The sequence below is a fragment of the Bos mutus genome, chromosome 13, assembly GCF_027580195.1.
Source record: "Bos mutus isolate GX-2022 chromosome 13, NWIPB_WYAK_1.1, whole genome shotgun sequence".
NCBI lineage: Eukaryota > Metazoa > Chordata > Mammalia > Artiodactyla > Bovidae > Bos > Bos mutus.
This window is the reverse complement of record NC_091629.1, coordinates 24,557,476-24,577,937: the sequence shown is the minus strand read 5'-3', so window position 1 is coordinate 24,577,937 and position 20,462 is coordinate 24,557,476. Positions and strand designations below refer to the sequence as shown.

The window sequence follows — 20,462 nt, the reverse complement described above, 5'->3', positions numbered from 1 at the left end:
TTCTGGGAATTGAGAGGGAGAACCAGGCTGGGACATTGATCCAAGGGAATTCAACTCTAACTGCATTATCCTAACTTTTTAAAGGAGGAGGGTTTCATGCATTAACTCAATTAAGATCTTCCCAAAAATGTCTAATTATAAGAGTAATTTCATTTCAGAATATTACAAAATGGTTATTTTGTTTAGTATTTTAATATTATGGCTGATTTCAGAAAAGACTGACAAATGAATTTAAGCCCTCACCTTTAAGAAGAGGAAAACTTAAAGGTTCAAGTTAAAACATTCATTCAACTGAAGTTGAGTGGAGAACAAGGAGTTGCAGTCACATGAGGTACCCAGCAGTACGCAAAATCCAGACAGAGGTAGTCCTCACTCTAAGAGGCTCACAAGTGATCAGGTAGGTGGGTGTGCGTGCACACACTCACAACCCCCCCACATACACTCCCAACTACCTTGCAGTATGCAAGTTGCTAAAGCAGAGGTATGAACAAAGCATATTGTTCACTTATTTATTCATTCATTCATTTAAAATTTTATATTTTATACCTACCACCTGGTGCACATTAACAAACTAGGCGTTGAAGATTCAGCAGCGAATGAGACTAACTTGCCCTTCCAAATAAAGTCAGTAAGAGAAGAAGAAATACTAAGATGTGCTAGATGGTGTGTAGAAAACAAGGGCCTGGGAGCTGCTTCAGTTTGAGCAATGTCCTATTGTGTACGTAAAGTGAAAGAGAAAGTGTTAGTGTCTCAGCTGTGTCCGACTTTTTGTGACCCCATGGACTGGTAGTCCACCATGCTCCTCTATCCATGGGATTCTCCAGGCAAGAATACTGGAGTGGGTTGCAATTCCCTTCTCCGGGGGATCTTCCCAATCCAGGAATCAAACCCAGGTCTCCTGCATTGCAGGTGGACTCTTTACTATCTGAGCCATCAGGGAAGCCCATTGGACGTGTAAACTGAGATCTAAAGGATAATAAGCAGCCTCAAGACAGTAAGAAGATGGAGACGAGCAGACAATGCGTTCGCGGACTGCTGAAGAATGAGGGTGTCCTTACTTTCTGACCTGTTTCCTTCCTTGCTTTGCTTCCAGCCCTTTGGTCTTCTTTATAATTGTGTTAGTTTCCTGTGGCTACTGTGACAAATGTCCACTCACATGGTGGCTTAAAACAACAGAAATGTATTCTTCCAGAGTTCTGGAAGCCAGAAATCCAAAATCAGTATCTCTGGGCAGAAGTCAAGGTGTTAGCAGGGCCAGGCTCCCTCTTTCAGGATAAATCTCATCTCCAGATCCTTCATCACATTGAGGAAGACCTTTTACCAAAATGAAGGTAGCATTTACTCATTCCAGGGGTTAGGGTGAGAACGTCCTTTGGGAGGTCACCTTTCCATCCAACCTCAGAAGCACCTGTTACTGTCTGGATGCTCTGTATCCACTCAAGGGCTTTCCAGGAAGGTCAGACTGAACTTGTCCAAATCAGAAGTCACAGCGTCTCCAGCAAATGATTCATTCATGCTTTTTATTTCCATCTGGCAAGATGGTTCCACCATCCACCTGGATTCTGAAAACACCCTTGAGGCTTCCCTCTTCCACAACCCTCCTTCCCCATATGCAGTAAAATATCAGGTTCCATTAATTCTCCAAAATATCTCCCAAGTTCATTTGCAGTCACGGCTCTGGTTCAGCCCCTTCTCATCTCTTTGCTGCACACTCTAGTGGCCCCTGGGGAACGCTTCCTGATAACTAGAAGTTGATGGTGTGTCCCTTTCTAGTTCAACATTCCCAGGCTGCTCATCAGATATGCCATGATTAAGAAGAATCTAGATTCTTTGCTTCACCTCCCTCTGTCTCCTGTCCTACTTCCTCCCTCCTGCTGCCCCCTCCCTTCCTGCTCCAACAGCACTGAGCAGGTGCTCTCCCCTCACATGCTCTGGTCTCTAACACCTCCTTGTTTTTGCCCATACACAATGTCTTTCCTCCATCGAAAATCTTTCTGCTTCTTCATCTACAAAGCTCCGATTTGTTTTTGAAGTTCTGATTCAAAAGCTTTCTTTCTATGAAGTCCTATATTGATGTTCCCAAGATGACTTAGGTGTAATTCTGCTGGGATCTCAACACAATTTTCTCTCCTTCAAAACAATTCTCTGCTTGTAAATTCATTTGTCTTGCATGTTTATCCTACCATTAGGCCATGTGGGGCTCACCACATACTGGATCCGGCTCCCAAAGACTAGTATATGGGATATACTCTGTATTGGCTGAGTGACTGGCAGGAAGCTGAGGATAAAGTCCATACAAAGGAAAACACTCGGCAAACCACATGAGAGCAGGACAAAGAGCTTTTCCATATTTTTCAAGGACACTCTTCCTTTCTGGACTGCAGGGCAGCCTCCAAGCCATATAGCATGATGAACTTGAGCTCACTGTCTTGATATGAGACTATAGGTTTTAGCCTCACACAGGCTAAATTGGAGTTTGTGTCTCTGGAGGACAGGAGAAAGAAGGTCATGACAAAAATCACCAGCCTTATCTTCTTCTGTGAGCATGGGCTGTAGTCATGATGCTCATTTTTCATCCTTACTCTGTTCAGGCCCTTTGTCATGTAGTGTCCTCCACTCTGATTCTGAGCTCAGCCTGGGATCTGCTTTGGATAAGTGACATGTGTTAGTGCAATGCCCAGACCTCAAGAGGCTTTGTGTGTTTCCACTTGATCTCTGGTGCCTCTGCCATTACCATGATAACATGTCCTACCCAGCCTGCGAGAGGTACACAGAGTGGACCCACGGCCAGCCTAGATCTGCCAACAGGCAACCAACCCCAAGACAGGTGGGAAGACCCAGCCACAGTCAGTAGAGCTGTGTAGCTGACCCCAGCTGTGTGAGTGTAGGACACTGCTGTGCTTCTATAGTTGTTTGTTAGGAGCATTCTTGTGGTAATGGACTATTGATACAGTCATAAAACATAATACAGAGAATCAACTCAATCTTGAACCTGGTTCTTTGAAAAATAAAATTGACACTGATGAGATTAAGAAAGGAAAAGACATACAAGAAAAATACCAGGAATAAAACATAGAAACATGGGGAACATCTATAAAGTACGACAGTAGATATAAACCCATAAGAAAATAAAGTGAACTAAATACTAAAACTAAAAGACAGCAGCTGTTACACTAGATAAAAACAACAACCAAATTTATGCTGTTTACAAAAGACACACCTAACATGTAAGAAAACAGGAAGAATGAAGATAAAAGAATGCAAAGAGATATGGCATGCCTATATGAGCTAAAGAAAGCAAGCGTGCCCACATTAAAATCAGAAAAAGTAGACTTTAAGGCAAAAACCTTTCACCAGAGATAAAGGACACTTCATAACTGATGTTTTTAAGTTCAAGGAAGACATGACTTAAAAATCATGTACCTAATAGCATAGACTCAAAATACACAGTGAAACAATGATCAGATCAGATCAGTCACTCAGTCGTGTCCGACTCTTTGCGACCCCATGAATCGCAGCACGCCAGGCCTCCCTATCCATCACCAACTCCCGGAGTTTACTGAGACTCACGTCCATCGAGTCAGTGATGCCATCCAGCCATCTCATCCTCTGTCGTCCCCTTCTCCTCCTGCCCCCAATCCCTCCCAGCATCAGAGTGTTTTCCAATGAGTCAACTCTTCGCATGAGGTGGCCAAAATACTGGAGTTTCAGCTTTAACATCATTCCTTCCAAAGAAATCCCAGGGCTGATCTCCTTCAGAATGGACTGGTTGGATCTCCTTGCAGTCCAAGGGACTCTCAAGAGTCTTCTCCAACACCACAGTTCAAAAGCATCAATTCTTTGGCGCTCAGCCTTCCTCACAGTCCAACTCTCACATCCATACATGACCACAGAAAAAACCATAGCCTTGACTAGACAAACCTTTGTTGGCAAAGTAATGTTTCTGCTTTTGAATATGCTATCTAGGTTGGTCATAACTTTCCTTCCAAGGAGTAAGCGTCTTTTAATTTCATGGCTGCAGTCACCATCGGCAGTGATTTTGGAGCCCAGAAAAATAAAGTCTGACACTGTTTCCCCTGTTTCCCCATCTATTTCCCATGAAGTGGTGGGACCGGATGCCATGATCTTCGTTTTCTGAATGTTAAGCTTTAAGCCAACTTTTTCACTCTCTACTTTCACCTTCATCAAGAGGCTTTTGAGTTCTTCAGTTTTTGCCATAAGGGTGGTGTCATCTGCATATCTGAGGTTATTTTTTTTTTGAGGTTATTGATATTTCTCCCAGCAATCTTGATTCCTGTTTCTGTTTCTTCCAGTCCAGCATTTCTCATTATGTACTCTGCATATAAGTTAAATAAGCAGGGTGACAATATACAGCCTTGATGAACTCCTTTTCCTATTTGGAACCAGTCTGTTGTTCCATGTCCAGTTCTAACTGTTGCTTCCTGACCTGCATACAAATTTCTCAAGAGGCAGATCAGGTGGTCTGGTATTCTCATCTCTTTCAGAATTTTCCACAGTTTATTGTGATCCACACAGTCAAAGGCTTTGGCATAGTCAATAAAGCAGAAATAGATGTTTTTCTGGAACTCTCTTGCTTTTTCGATGATCCAGCAGATGTTGGCAATTTGATCTCTGGTTCCTCTGCCTTTTCTAAAACCAGCTTGAACATCAGGAAGTTCATGGTTCACATATTGCTGAAGCCTGGCTTGGAGAATTTTGAACATTACTTTACTAGTGTGTGAGATGAGTGCAATTGTGCGGTAGTTTGAGCATTCTTTGGCATTGCCTTTCTTTGGGATTGGAATGAAAACTGACCTTTTCCAGTCCTGTGGCCACTGCTGAGTTTTCCAAATTTGCTGGCATATTGAGTGCAGCACTTTCACAGCATCATCTTTCAGGATTTGGAATAGCTCAACTGGAATTCCATCACCTCCACTAGGTTTGTTCGTAGTGATGCTTTCTAAGGCCCACTTGACTTCACATTCCAGGATGTCTGGCTCTAGGTCAGTGATCACACCATCATGATTATCTGGGTCATGAAGATCTTTTTTGTACAGTTTTTCTGTGTATTCTTGCCATCTCCTCTTAATATCTTCTGCTTCTGTTAGGTCCATACCATTTCTGTCCTTTATCGAGCTCATCTTTGCATGAAATGTTCCTTTGGTATCTCTGATTTTCTTGAAGAGATCCCTAGTCTTTCCCATTCTGTTGTTTTCCTCTATTTCTTTGCATTGATCGCTGAAGGAGGCTTTTTTATCTCTTCTTGCTATTCTTTGAAACAATGATAGATAGATAGGAGTAAAAACTTATATATCTACAATCAAAGCAGAAGATTTTAACAGACCTCGCATGAATTGATCAAACAATCGATGAGGTCAAATGGATAAAATATTTGACATTATTATCAAACATAATCCTAAATATAGAGAACCCTGTACCTAACAACTACAGATTATACACTTTTTTCATGGACTCAAGGAATATTTACCAAAATTGACCATAAGCTCAACAAAATTTAAAGGATTAAAATCACACAGGGGAGGTTCTCTGACTAATAAATAACTTTCTAGGGCCAAGATGGAGCTGCTCCTGCCTGCTGGGGGGCAGGTCAGAAAACTGAAACTTGGGTGACTTTCATGTTCCTATAAATGCTACACTCAACCAGAAATGTAGTCGATCCTGTCAGCCAATCCTCAAATGCCAACTCAACCCTGGGCCTTCTTACCCCAAACCAGGGTGACTGTGAGACCTGGCCAACCAGATATTTTCTCTTTTTCTCTTCCTTATTCTTTATCCTATAAAAGCTCCCTGCCTTTTTGTCACTTTGCACTTCTCTGAAAACAGACCACCCACTTCATGAAGTATTAAAGTTTACTTACATCACCTAAATTGTCTTCTTTAATCATTTTGTGTGCATGTTAGTCGCTCAGTCGTGTCCAACTCTTTGCCACCCCATGGGTTGTAGCTTGCCAGGCTCCTCTGTTCATGGAATTCTCCAGGCAAGAATACTGGGGTGGGTTGCCATTCCCTTCTCCAGGGGATTTTCCAGTATATGTGTGTGTTTGTGTGTGTGTATACACACACTGGAGCTATATATATCTATATATGTATATATACCAGCAATTGTACTCTAATCATTTTTAAACCTTCATATACTAAACAATGTTTTTCTAGAAAAATCTAATTTCCTAAAGTTGATTTGAAAGAAACAGAAAATCCGAATATGTTAATAACCTTGAGGGGAAAAAGAGCATTGTCAGTCATGCACCTGGAGTCAGAAGCCGGCTTCCAAGGTGACTGTCCCTGGTCCTCCACTGGGCGAGCCCACGTGTTCCTGAAAGTCTGAAAATGCCCAGAGCCAGAGCCACGTGCAGTGAAGAAAAGGCTTGCAACCTGCAGCGAAATAACTGGCTTCGTGTTGGGCTCAGAATGAATACATCTTCCTTTGCTTGCTTCCATGAGCAAAGACTGGGATTTTTAGCAACTGCCTCCTTAGCTGCTTGCTCGCTCGGATTAAATTTGCTCTGTGATATTTTAAGAGTTGTCGAAAACCCTGTGTAAACAGACACGGAACTCTTGGTGACCCCCGTGCAATGGGTGCAGCCCACTGCCAGCCAATTCAATCAAGGGAGAATTCAGAGTATTCATCGTAAGCAATTGATTTTCAAGAGAAAAGTCAGCAGGATCAAACAGCCTGTTGGGATGAAAACCTTCTGAATCACCCCTATCACCGTGTTTTCTAGCAACTACCTCCTGACTCCATATAGCGTAATGGCCAAATTACTATAATTATCCTGCAACACAAGTGCCGTATCAACATTATTTTAAACATGGATTTTTTGCATAATCTTTCATTATTATCATTCAGCCTCCCATTTGGAAATGGAAAACAACAACAAACTGTGATCTACCCCCAAAAGAAGAAAGGTCACCAGAGAGAACAAATAAAAGGGCTATTTACATGTGAATGTGGTAAGAGAGATGTGTTTTACAGTCAAACACACTCTTGAAATTCATTAAATGCCTTCTCCCCTGCTTCATAAATATGGGCAAAAGACATGTTGCCTACTGAGAAAATAATCCCAGTACATAATGATCATAACGAATATAAATAAAACCGCTTTTCTTTCAAAGACCTCAAGGCCCTATGTACAAATACATTTGTATTTCAACCACTGAGAAACGGATCTGACTGGTGAATGCAGCGGAGTCATCACTTAGCTAGTGGCTCCCAGAGCTGATTAGGGGGGTAGGACCCTTCCTCCCAGCCATCCAGCTCCCTGAAGAATTGGGGAGACTTCAGAGGATGCCCTCATTTGTCGCTGCTATTTTTAAAGGCATCCAAAAGGGCTTAGAAACCAGCAGCTGAATGAAGACAGATAAGTAATCAAAAGACTTTCTGGGGCAATGACCGTAACAATACTGGTTTCCAGGCATGACTGCCTCCTTCCTGGTATGTTACCAGCCCAAGCCTGGAAAACCCATGCAAGCATTTATAGTGTTAATGAAGTTAAAATCTGTATTCTAAGGCAAGTCAAGGAAAATCTAAACATAAACATTTTTCTATGTCCCTTGTTATCCTCTCTCTCCTCTTCTGTGTTACACATGGACCAAACTCCTCATTAGTAGAAACACCTGGTCAACTATATAGAGCAACATTCTCTCAGTATCCACAGAACAACTCCTTATGGTACATATACACAATGGAGTATTACTCAGGCATTAAAAAGAATACAGTTCTAATGAGGTGGATGAAACTGGAGCCTATTATACAGAGTGAAGTAAGCCAGAAAGAAAAACACCAATATAGTATACTAACACATATATATGGAATTTAGAAAGATGGTAACAATAACCCTGTATACGAGACAGCAAAAGAGACACTGATGTATAGAATAGTCTTTTGGACTCTGTGGGAGAGGGAGAGGGTGGGATGATTTGGGAGAATGGCATTGAAATATGTATAATATCATATATGAAATGAGTTGCCAGTCCAGGTTCGATGCATGATACTGGATGCTTGGGGCTGGTGCAATGGGACGACCCAGAGGGATGGTGTGGAGAGGGAGGAGGGAGGAGGGTTCAGGATGGGGAACACATGTGTACCTGTGGCAGATTCATTTCGATATATGGCAAAACCAATACAATATTGTAAAGTTAAAAAATTAAAAAAATAAAAACAAAAAACAAAAAATATTTCTGGGATTCCCTTGTGGCCCACTGGTTAGGACTCCACACTTCCAATGTGGGGGGCTCACATTCAATCCTTGGTTGAGGAACTAAGATCCTTCAAGGCATGCGATACTACCAGAAAAATAAAGATAATATTCATTCTTGATCTGGTAAGGGTTTATGATGAGTCACCACTTTGTACTATGATACTGAATGGTTTGCCTTGGAAACAGAGATCATTCCATCATTTTTGAGATTGCATCCAAGTACTGCATTTTGGACTCTTTTGTTGACTATGATGGCTACTCCATTTCTTCTAAGGGATTACTGCCCACAGTAGTAGATATTGGTCATCTGAGTTAAATTCACCCATTCCAGTCCATTTTAATTTGCCGATTCCTAAAATGTCGATGTTCACTCTTGCCATCTCCTGTTTGGCCACTTCTAATTTGCCTTGATTCGTGACCTAACATTCCAGGTTCCTATGCCATACTGCTCTTTACAGCATCAGACTTTACTTCCATCACCAGTCATATCCACAACTCAGTGTTGTTTTTGCTGGAAAGGGTCAGTTTTTATTCAGATCCGAAAGAAAGGCAAAGCCAAAGAATGCTCAAACTACCGCACAATTGTACTCATCTCACACACTAGCAAAGGAATGCTCAAAATTCTCCAAGCCAGGCTTCAATAGGCTTCAACAGGCTTCAAATGAACCATGAACTTCCAGATGTTCAAGGTGGATTTCAAAAAGGCAGTGGAAACAGAGATCAAATTGTCAACATCCGCTGGATCATTGAAAAAGCAAGAGAGTTTCAGAAAAACATCTACTTCTGCTTTATTGACTATGCCAAAGCTTTTGACTGTGTGGATCACAACAAACTGTGGAAAATTATTCAAGAAATGGGGATACCAGACCACCAGACTGGACTCCTGAGAAATCTGTATGTAGGTCAAGAAGCAACAGTTAGAACGGGACATGGAACAACAAGACTGGTTCCAAATAGGGAAAGGAGTACATCAAGGCTGTGTATTGTCACCCTGTTTATTTAACTTATATGCAGAGTACATCATAAGAAATGCTGGACTGGATGAAGCACAAGCTGGAATCAAGATTGCTGGGAGAAATATCAATAACTTCAGATATGCAGATAACACCACTCTTATGGCAGAAAGCAAAGAAGAACTAAAAAGCCTCTTGATGAAAGTGAAAGAGGAGAGTGAAAAAGTTGGCTTAAAGCTCAACATTCAGAAAACTAAGATCATGGCATCTGGTCCCATCACTTCATGGTAAGTAGATGGGGAAACAGTGGAAACTGTGAGAGACTTTATTTTGGGGGGCTCCAAAATCACTGCAGATGGTGACTGCAGCCATGAAATTAAAAGATGCTTGCTCCTTGGAAGAAAAGTTATAATCAATCTAGACAGCTTATTAAAAAGCAGAGACATTACTTTGCCAACAAAGGTCTGTCTAGTCAAAGGTATGGTTTTTCCAGTAGTCATGTATGGATGTGAGAGTTGGACTATAAAGAAAGTTGAGCGCCAAAGAATTGATGCTTTTGAACTGTGGTGTTGGAGAAGACTCTTGAGAGTCCCTAGGATTGCAAGGAGATCCAACCAGTCCATCCTAAAGGAAATCAGTCCTGAATATTCATTGGAAGGACTGATGCTGAAGCTGAAACTCCAATACTTTGGCCACCTGATACGAAGAACTGACTTATCTGAAAAGACCCTGATGCTGGGAAAGACTGAAGGTGGGGGGAGAAGGGGACGACAGAGGATGAGGTGGTTGGATGGCATCATCGACTCGATGGACATGAGTTTGAGTAAATTCTGGGAGTTGGTGATGGACAGGGAGGCCTGGCGTGCTGCAGTCCACGGGGTCGCAGAGTTGGACACGACTGAGCAACTGAACTGAACTGAACCACTTTGTACTTAATCTGGATTGTGAAAACTATCTACATCATTGAACGTACAGCCCTCTGCCTCAAAAACCTATGCAACTGTGCTTTGACCTCTAACGGGTACAACCATTTTCGGAGCTGTCTGAGAGGTTGTTCCTGGGTTAAAAACCTCAATCAGGCTCGAATAAAATTTCCCATTTCTTTCTTAGATTGACCGATTAATTTTTCATCAACACTGTCACTGTGGAGATAATCGTGTCAGCCTGGGCATAAGCCTGGAAGTATTTATTTGTTTTGTCAACTTCTTTAACACATCATTAGAACTCACATAGTTCTGGAAAACTAGAGCTGGCAAGAGTGGCTAAAGTTTCAGAAGAATACAATTTTCTTACCTCTGTATACCAAAAAGACATTTGTTGTTTTTTTTTAAAAAAAAAAGATGAAATTCAAGTTGTGACAAATACGAGTCAGTATATTAGACTTTGAGCATCAGGCAGAGGGGACATTACTGCCATGTCTTGCAGCCTTGGCAACAGGGCTCCAGAGAACCACTGACACAGGATCCTAGGTGTCACTGAATGTTGAGTCATGTTCCCATAAACTTCATGCTTTAAGTCCTAACCCCTTAATACCTCAGAATGTGACCATCTGGAGAAAGGGCCTTTAGTTTATTTTTCAGATTTTTTAATGTCAACCACTTAAAAAGTCCTTATTGAATGTGTCACAATATTGCATCTGTTTTATGTTTTGGTTTTTTGGCCACAAGGCATGTGGGGTCTTAGCTCCCCATCCAGGAAGGAACCTGCACCCCCTGCATTGGAAAACAAAGTCTTAACCACTAGACCACCAGGGAAGTCCCAAGAAAGGGCCTTGAAAGAGACAGAGTAATATGAGGTCAGATGGGTGGGCCCTTGAGCCACTGTGTGTCCTCATAAGAAAAGGGGATTAGGACACAGACAGGAACAGAAGGGAGAACCACATGAAGACACAAGGAAAAGACGGTCATCCACAAGCCAAAGAGGGAGGCCTCAGAAGAAACCACCCTGCCGACACCTTGACCTCAGACTTCTCATCTCCAGAACTGTGAGAAAATGATTTTCTGTTGTTTAAGCCCCGTGTTCTGTGGGACCCTTCTATGACAGCCCAAACAAATCCATACAGAGCCCAAGAGGGTCACTACTTCAGTAGTTGTAGACCATCCTAGCTGGTATTAATAAATACATGGTCTGAGATGCAATATCCAAATATCTTGGTGGAAATATTGCTAGGCTCTGTAGATGAGTGCTTCATCCACATTTGGAATCCACGCTAAAAGAAGAAGAAAGTATAAAACAGAAAGCAACACAGACATATAAAATAGAACCTTAGGAAGAGAGGCTAGACGACCTGGGCTACTTGATTAAATAAGACTTGATTTAGCTGCTGTTTCTTAACCCTCCATATTCCTTCTCCCTGCAGAGGAGAGACTGAGAGTAAGAAGCAAATGTAAGTGCAATAAAAGAATTTAAATAAGACATAAAGGAACATTTCCTGACAATGAGCGATTTTCTTTCATTTAAAAGGCAACATTGCTATGTGGAGATGTTGTGAAAATTATATTTTGAAGGGCCTTTTAAATGTAGAGTAAGCAGTACTTTTCCTGGGTGGGCTGGTTATAAGAGGCTGCGTTGGTTATTCTAAGGGACACCCACGATTCTGTTGTGTGAAATTGTATCTCTCCCGGCCAAGGGCACATCAAGGTCCTTGGAGCCTATGTGTGCTAGCCCCTGGGCATGTATTGAGATTCACTTCGCAGGACTCTTTCAAAACCAAGACGCTCACTCCCCAGGTCACACCAGCCTGCATGAGAAACAAAAGTTTCGTCTTTCGCTTGTTTTTATTTTAACTGGTAAATGTGTTGATGCCAGGGCAGCTGTGGAAATGCAGGCTGTGCCCTATTTTGCCTTATGCATCATCAAGAAAATTGCCAGCTCACTTCTGGTTCCAAAGTCTTCATTGTAATGATGCAGGGAACAAAAGACACAGCTTGATTTGCAATCGCTGGGCCAGGCCAGCGGTGGAGCCAACTGGAAAAAATACATATTGTTTTGAGCCATTTCATTGTCACTGAAGGAAAATATTCATAAACTGTCAGCATATGGAGGGAGCATCCTGATGCTTGTTCCCTCAGCTTTCAGGCTCCTGGCATTTGAGGGATCTTGGGTCTCATTCAGTATAACCTCCCATACAAGTAGAAAGCCCTTTCCTGAGACTTATGACTATTCATGAATTTTTCCAATGTCTGGGGAACTTGGCCACTTCTAAACGAGGTACTCCACTTAATAAAAAATAAACTTTTACTAGATTTTCCTTAAACTGGGACAAAATCTGCATCCTCAGACTTTGTTCCCATTGGTCCTAATTTAGTCTCAAGGTTTAGTAGCTATAAACTCAAATTTACAAGTGTGTGTAATAATTTATAAATGAAGAACCGGTGGCTAAAAGAATGGGATCATACACAAATTATCCAAGTCAAATGCAAAGTGAATGTGCATGGTTACACTTTTCAGATCCAAAGGAAACTTTGGACACAGCTGAAATGATGAGATGGCAGCTGATCACAATATTTACAGTAGCTAAAGAATGAGGAACTTGATAACTAAATTCCATATAGGTTAAATGGATTCTGTATTCAGAAATACAGTTAATCATGTAACTTTGATATTGTTAAATCATTAGAAATAATCAGCATCATATCACAAAGATTTAAATATTTTAAGATCTTTACCTAAAGAAGCTAGCAAACTGCATTTTTGTTTCTTTGCTTAATTAATCATTTGGTTGGAAAAAATAAAGAATGGGGACCACTGTACAAGCTCTGGAATGTTGAGTCATGATGTTGTCACTCTGCTTGGAGGGGTGAAAGTTTGCATGAAATTGTGAGTTTCACAGCTGGTGGGAACAGACCCTACCTTGATCAAGGACCTGAGAACAAGTAGTTTATTTGGGAGGTGATTCAGGAAGCATGGTAGGGAGGTTAGGAAGAGAGAAGGGAAAGGAAGGCAGCTAATGAAACATATGTCATCACGCGGATCACTAGCTGTAACTTCATCTCCTGGAGGAGTTCTGAAAAACAACGCAAAACTCAAGTCTCAAAGCTATCCCACCGAGGGGTGAGGGAGCTGAGGTATTTATATCTCAACTCCTTTCAGCTGTAGTAAGTAAATGTTTTCACAGCTGGTGGGGAAAGACTAGGCCAGCAGTGTGTTGGGGTGGGTTCTCTCAGAAGCAGACCCTGAGTCAAGGATTCGAGCACAACTGTCTACCTGGGAGTTGATGGAGAAGATACCAGTAGGGGAGCAGGGACAAGGAACAGGGAAGCTGGGGCACTTTCCTAGTGGTCCAGTGGTTAAGAACACACCTTCCAGTGCAGGGCACTCAGGTTCAGTCCCTGGTCAAGGTACTAAGATCCCACATGCTATAGGGCAACTAAGCAATGAAAGATTCCACGTGCTACAACTAAGACCCTGACATAGCCAAATAAATAAATCAATATTTTTTAAAGAAGAAATGGAGAATCAGAGGCTGCTCCTGGGGTCTCAGTGTCCTGGTACTTCCTGCCCACCTCTGACACAGGACAGATTGGCTGTGCACAGTCCTGGCAAATCCCACAGACACAAGAGGTGAAGAGTCCAGAAGATGGGAGTTGTCCAAAGCACAAACACACACACACACACGCAGACACACACACACACGTCACTGAGAGCTCCTAAAAGTGGTAACTCATTCAATAATTCATTGAAGTGAAAACAATTGATCATGTATTTGTATAGTAGACACACCACTGGAGTTTTTGATCACAGCCACCCTAGACAAAAAGTCAAGTGGAAGGATAAGCTGGGTGCTGGGTCAGCCCCTGCTGAGCTGTAACACCTTTTGTGAATTTGGGCAGCAGGGGTCACCTTTCCCAGGCAGTGCTAGTGGTGAAGAACCCACCTGCCAAGGCAGGAGACCCAGGAGATGTGGTTTCAATCTCTGAGTTAGAAAGATTCCCCTGGAGGAGGGCGTGGCAACCCACTCCAGTATTCTTGCCTGGAGAATCCTATGGACAGAGGAGCCTGGCAGGCTGCAGTCCCTGGGGTTGCAAAGAGCCAGACATGACTGAAGCAACATAGTACACACGCAGGCACCTTTCTTAGCTCTCGTACATCAAATCATGAGGATAAAATGAGACAATATATATGAAAATCCTTTGAAAGGTAAAAAGCATAAACAGAATTGAAAGCATAAGGCACAATGGTGTGTGCCCACTGAAACAAGAATTTTGGCTCGTATTTTAGGGAAATTATATTTCCTTTAACTTGAGACTTTCGTTAGATAAAAAAGGACAGGATCATAACACATTTCCAGTTTTCTCTGGAGCCTCATTCTTTGTTGCTGTTGATGTGAAGGGGAAAGCAAAATGTGCCAATGACTCTTTTCTGGAATATAATGGGCTGTAGATTCGTGAATCCATCCCTGAGTTATTTGGAAGTCTACAATAGTGTTTCCCGGTAACGAAACTTCATAATCACCATTTTATTAGTGGAGCTGGATTTTCAAAAATAAATAAGACACACAAAATGACAAGAGAAATTTTCCTATTTCCTTTAGCTACCATCCTGTCCTAGATCAACTAATTTTAGGTAAAAATATTAAAAGTGGGAGACAGAATAGTAAGACTTCTTCCAGTTTCCATATCTCTGGGGCTTTTGCTAAACAGACACACTTTGGCTAAACAGATTATGTGTTTTTAAGTCCAGGATTTGATCTAAATTTTGAATTGTGTTCCTGCCCATGAAGTTTCTAAGATAGGAACATCCCAGTCATTCTATGTAATTCAGAGCTACTCAGAAACACCCTGAAAGGGAACCATATCTTTTCAACATTTTTCTAAAGATTTATTTTTATGTGGACCATTTTAAAAGTCTTTATTGAATATTTTACAGTACTGCTTTCGTATGTTATAGTTTTTTGGCTGAGAGGTATGTGGGATCTTAGTTCCCTGATCAGAGATCAAACCCATACCCCCTGCTCCGGAAGGTGAAGTCTTAACCACTGGACTAACAGGGAAGTCCCTCAACTTGTTTTTAATAATGACAACAATCAAGGGGAGAGGAAAAACAACCTTAATTTTTTCAGAACTTACTCCATACTTGGCAAAAAGCTAAGGTCGTCATGTAGATTCTAACATTTAACCATCCCAACAACTTTCTGGTTTTGATACTATTTTTATCTCCATTTTAGGCATGAGAAAACTAAGCCATAAAACCTATTGACTTCTGCCTTCAAGAAGAATTTATACATTCGAAAGTGACAATGATAACATATTATTCAAGACTGTCTCATGCTGAAGGTTCCTTCAGAATACTCCTGTATGTCTTAGCTGAGAAGCAAGGGCAAGCCAGCCTTCACCATGAAACAATAAAGACCTCAAAGCTCTTATTAATACAGAAGGGATATCCCTCTCCAGCTACAGCTCCAAAAGGTCTTTGTGACCTGTGTGAATGTTCCGACCAGCTCCATGCGCTTGGTTTCCTGTCCAGCCAATAAGATCTGCCAAACCAACACCTGCTGTTGTTTAGATTAACAAGTCCTCTGCTTGTCAGTCTTGCTTCCAACATGCTCCTCTTCCTATTTTTGAGCAATCTTTTTTTTGACATCTAGAAGCATTTATTTTATGCAAAAAACTTAAATATGAATATACGTACGCAGAAAGTGCACACATTACCTACGCTGAACAATGCCAAGTAACAGTATATTGATGCAACAGCTGTCTTCAAAAATAAACATAAAAATGGAGCCCAGACTGGCAGACAAGAGCAAAATTGTGATATAGTCTTTCAGACACGAGAAAGCAGAGCAATTCAAGATGCCCTGATGTTAACCTGGGAAGACTCATGTAAGTGAAAGACCAACGACAAAGTGATGGATAATGACCGCTCAAAATGAGGATCCATGCTGATGGCGCACTAAGTTTGATGTAGATGCTGAGTAAAGCCCTGGACCTGAGTGATCTCAGTCAGACCCCACGACGCCCCTTTGTGGGAGGTGTTACTACTCTTCCTATTTCACAAATGAGGAAACCTAGGTTTGGAGAACTAGATTTACACACCCTGCTGCATCTCCCTGATTTAAGAAACAAAACACTTAACCTCAAAGATGCTCATGGATGCAGGGAGACTTTGTTAAATTAAGATACCAAAGGTTGAGATGACCCAATTTCACTTGGTGAAAATCCTAATACAGACATGATTTTAAAATCAGTTCTAATATTGTAGATGGCTAAAAATAAGCAAGTTTAAAATGACTACTTGCAATAGACCTGTATTACATAATAAGTTGTCGATGACATAAACACAGAAGCGCTAATTGTTGGGGTTAAAACTTAAAGGCATATATACATATATCTGAATATATTTGTATAAATGAATCACTTTATACCTGAAACTAACATAAAATTATAACTCAACTATACTTCAATTAAAAAAAATAAAAAACTTAAGGACATACAGAATTTCTCTAGTTCTTGACTTAAAAGACTCACTTATCATATTCAGGTTCTGGGTTCTATGTGTGTGCACAAATAAAATCCTGAAACACTATCAATTATTTCACCACAACTTACCTCGACTCTAACAATGAACTTCTGAAGGCAGACATTCTGAATTCAGGAGACCTTTGGCAACAAGGCTGTGGTGTCTACCCAGGGCCATGCCCCTTGACCCTCTGTGCTCACAGATACAGGCACAAAGTTGCGAGGCACCAGGAACCACCCCTGAAAGGGGACTGGGTACAGAGCTGCCCAGCAGCTGCCACCACCCAGCTCCAGCACAGAGTCAATAGCACAGCATAGCGCACAAAGCTCCATCCCCGGCGTGCTCCTATGACAGCCACTGTACCTGAACTTTCGTGGATGCTGAACTCCTGGGGTGGTTCTAGGATGTCGTCCTGATGCGGGATGCAGAGTCCATGGAAGGGTGCCAGGTCAAAGCACTTGTGCAGGAGCTCCAGGTTCACTTGTGAGCACACGCTCATGAACCCGACAGCCACACCTTCCACCTGAAATGTCCAAGACATCTCATGACCATCCAACCTCAGGTGAATGGGCACCATGAAAGCCCCTGCCCGTGGGCACCTGGAGCTGTATGAGGGAGGGAGCACCCTATGGTCAGGCGCAGTGCACAGCACACATGACAGGCTCAAAAAATGATGTCACAGATGACCACCTTGGATGGACAACAAAATTATCATGAATGACAATCCTAGAGATGGGTCTGGAACTTAGGGAGGCTGTCATGGTGTTCTTGAGGGGAAATTTTGCCCAAACAATACCCCTGCCTGCCCTAAATCCTTTCATTTCCCTACTGCAAGCCCAACTCTCCTGTCTACTTTCCTCCCCTCCACCATGCAGTTCCAAGGAGGACCATTATTTCCAGTGGCCATCTGGTTGACCCCAATTTAGAACAAGTTAATAATTTGCTCCTCATCAGGTAGGTACTCTTCAATTTTTGTGTGTGTGTGTGTTGTGTGTGTGTGCATGTGCTCAATTGTGCCCAACTCTTTGTGACCCCATGGACTGTAGACTGCCAGATTCCTCTGTCCACAGGATTTCCCAGACAAGAATACTGGAGTGGGTCACCATTTCCTTCTCCAGGGGATCTTCCCAATGCTGGGATAGAACCTGTGTCTCTTGAGGCTCCTCCATTGGCAGGTAGATTCTTTACAACTAGTGCCACGTGGGAAGACTTATTTCTTTCATTTTCTTGAACATATATTTGACTAGATGGTCTCATGGGGAGGAGATGAGAGGAAGGAGGTTCAGTGGAAAGTTCTGAGGAAATAAACTCACTGCACCTGTTCACAGGTGAGTCTGATCTACAACATAACCACCTCCCAGCATCCTGTGCTGTGCTGTGTCGCTAAGTCGTGTCTGACTCTTTGCAACCCCACAGACTGTAGCCTGCCAGGCTCCTCTATCCATGGGGATTCTCCAGGCAAGAATACTGGAGTGGGTTGCTATGCCCTCCTCCAGGGGGGTCTTCCCAACCCAGGGATCAAACCCAGGTCTCCCACATTGCAGGCAGATTCTTTACCATCTGAGCCACCAGAGAAGCCCTCTCAGCATCCCACCTGATTCTAAACCTCCTACAATGGCCCTCATCATTTTAGGCCTTTGATGAGGAATACATCAGTGGGAAGACAAGGATGACAGTGAGAAAAAATAAAAAATATTTGGTCTTCATCCCTCATTCCTGGCTCAAAGTTCATAAAACACTTATAATCTCCTGAGAGTCTTTTATTGTTCATAATAAGCCCCTTTCAATGGTACGTGAGTTTATGCTAATAAGGCCACTTTCAGAGGATGGGAACTGGTTACCAGAGGAATCAGCCATGTGACTAGAGGGTTGGAGCTTTCAGCCATGTTCCCTCGGCCTCAGGGGCTTCCCTGGTGGCTCAGACAGTAAAGAATCGGCCTGAAATGTGAGAGGCATGGGTTCAATCCCTGGGTCAGGAAGATTCCCTGGAGGAGGAAATGGCATCCCACTCCAGTATTCTTGCCTGGAGAATCCCCATGGACAGAGCTTGGTGGGCTGCAGTTCATGGGGTTGCTAAGACTTGGACACAACTGAGCGACTAAGAACACAGCACCTTGACCTCTGAGAAGGGGAGAGGAGCTGGAGAGTGAGTGCAGCCACCACAGCCCAAGATTTAATCAACTGTTAATGGAAAACCAGAAAAACACCTAAACAATGGGGTTCCCAAGCCTCCCTGCTGGTGAACACACGAAATGCCAGGCAGTTGGGGGCCCAGAGAGGGCATGGAAGCTCCCCCCGCCCTCCCTACCTCACCCAATGCATCTGTTCCGTTTCCTGTTCCTGAGCTGTATCCTTTACAGTGAATCCATGATGGCAAGTAAAGAGTCGCCTGAGCTCTGTGACCCTTCCAGCAGGTTCTCAAACATGACCGAGGGGGTCATGGGAACCCGTGAGTTATCGCTGGTCAGTTAAAAGCACAGGGGACAATCTGGGGCTTGTGAATGGCACCTGATGTGGGCAATTTTGTGGGCCTGAGCTCTAAATCTGTGGGGTCTGCACTAAGGCTGAGCAGTATCAGAAAGTGAATTAGACTGCAGGACACCCAGCTGGTGACTAGAAGCTGGAGAGCTGGCTGGTGTGGGAAAGATGCAACACATTTGGGATCATAAGTGTTCTGAGTAGAGGAAACAACATATCTTTTCATGAGTGACTAGCTGATCTAGGCCTATTACTGGTACTGACATATTATAAATTAATGACAATTTTTAATTCTATCAAAGTTTAATGCCCTATTGACTGATGACTGTGATTGAAATTCTTTACTATGTTCCTTTAGTAATTCTGGATTTCACTCTTCTCTGCAAGGAAAGCATTTAAAATTTTAAAAGAGGCAAGAAGGAATACAGCATTCTTGGGTTAACTATTCTCACTCATGGTGATTATGTTACAATATGCACATATATCAAAATATTAGGTTGGACACCTTAAACTTATACAATATTACATATCAATTCTAGCTCAATAAAATTGGAAAGAAGAAAAATAAACACATTTTGCATAAATAATTCCTTTGATCTTTATGTGGGTTCTAAGCAAATTCTGGTAACTGATTTGACTCTGACAGCTCTTATAAGAAAACAGCATTTACTGGGTGGGTTCTAGCCCTCCAGAGTTCAGATTTTATTTCTTGAGACAACCATTCAGCCAGAAGAGCTCAACAATTGTCAGAATTCCCAGATCCTAAGAATGCGACATCATCCCATAAATACCAAGTTGGATAAAATGGTTAATACTCCCTAGAGTGGAGCAAGAACCTACAACACTCTTTTAAACATCAGAGGGAAAAAAAGTTAGCTATTAAGCTATTCGTTCTCAAATGTATCTTCTGGCTTAAAACTGTTCATCCTCCAAGATGTGTTTGAAAAGTAAATACGAGATTCCCTGTAATTCTTCTAAATGCTAGGATACAAGAGGAATTTTTTTTAATGAATTTTTTTCCCATGCATATTCTTTTCTTTACAGGCGCCCCCCCACCAATTACTAGCTGCAAAAGGCTGGATTCACACAGCTGTTTTACAAATCCATCGACACTTCAATAAAAGTCCAAAATAAACATTTTAATTTTTTTCCCAAATAACAAGTGATTGTTTGTCTTGTTTGCACGCGTGAACAAAGGCTGCGTAGCCGCAGTTGCCTGGCTTCTCTGTGATTTTAGGCCCGAGACTCAGCAGACGCTGATTAACCAATCCATCTGCCATATGTGTGGGGAGAGATGGCCAGCCTCCCTCTCGGCAGGGAAAATTGGCATCCATCTTGGTTCACATGGAGATGT

At 42.3% G+C, this 20,462-nt stretch overlaps 1 protein-coding gene across 4 annotated transcripts in view; it reads right to left on the bottom strand.

Moving 5' to 3' along the window:
- CFAP61 (cilia and flagella associated protein 61) overlaps window positions 1-20,462 on the bottom strand; it is a 248,003-nt gene that overhangs the window by 183,483 nt on the left and 44,058 nt on the right. For all 4 annotated transcript variants that reach the window (XM_070381160.1, XM_070381162.1, XM_070381163.1 and 1 more), the window contains one exon: window positions 16,994-17,153. In XM_070381160.1, the coding sequence (XP_070237261.1) occupies window positions 16,994-17,153 (160 nt within the window). The remainder of the gene's footprint in view (window positions 1-16,993; window positions 17,154-20,462) is intronic.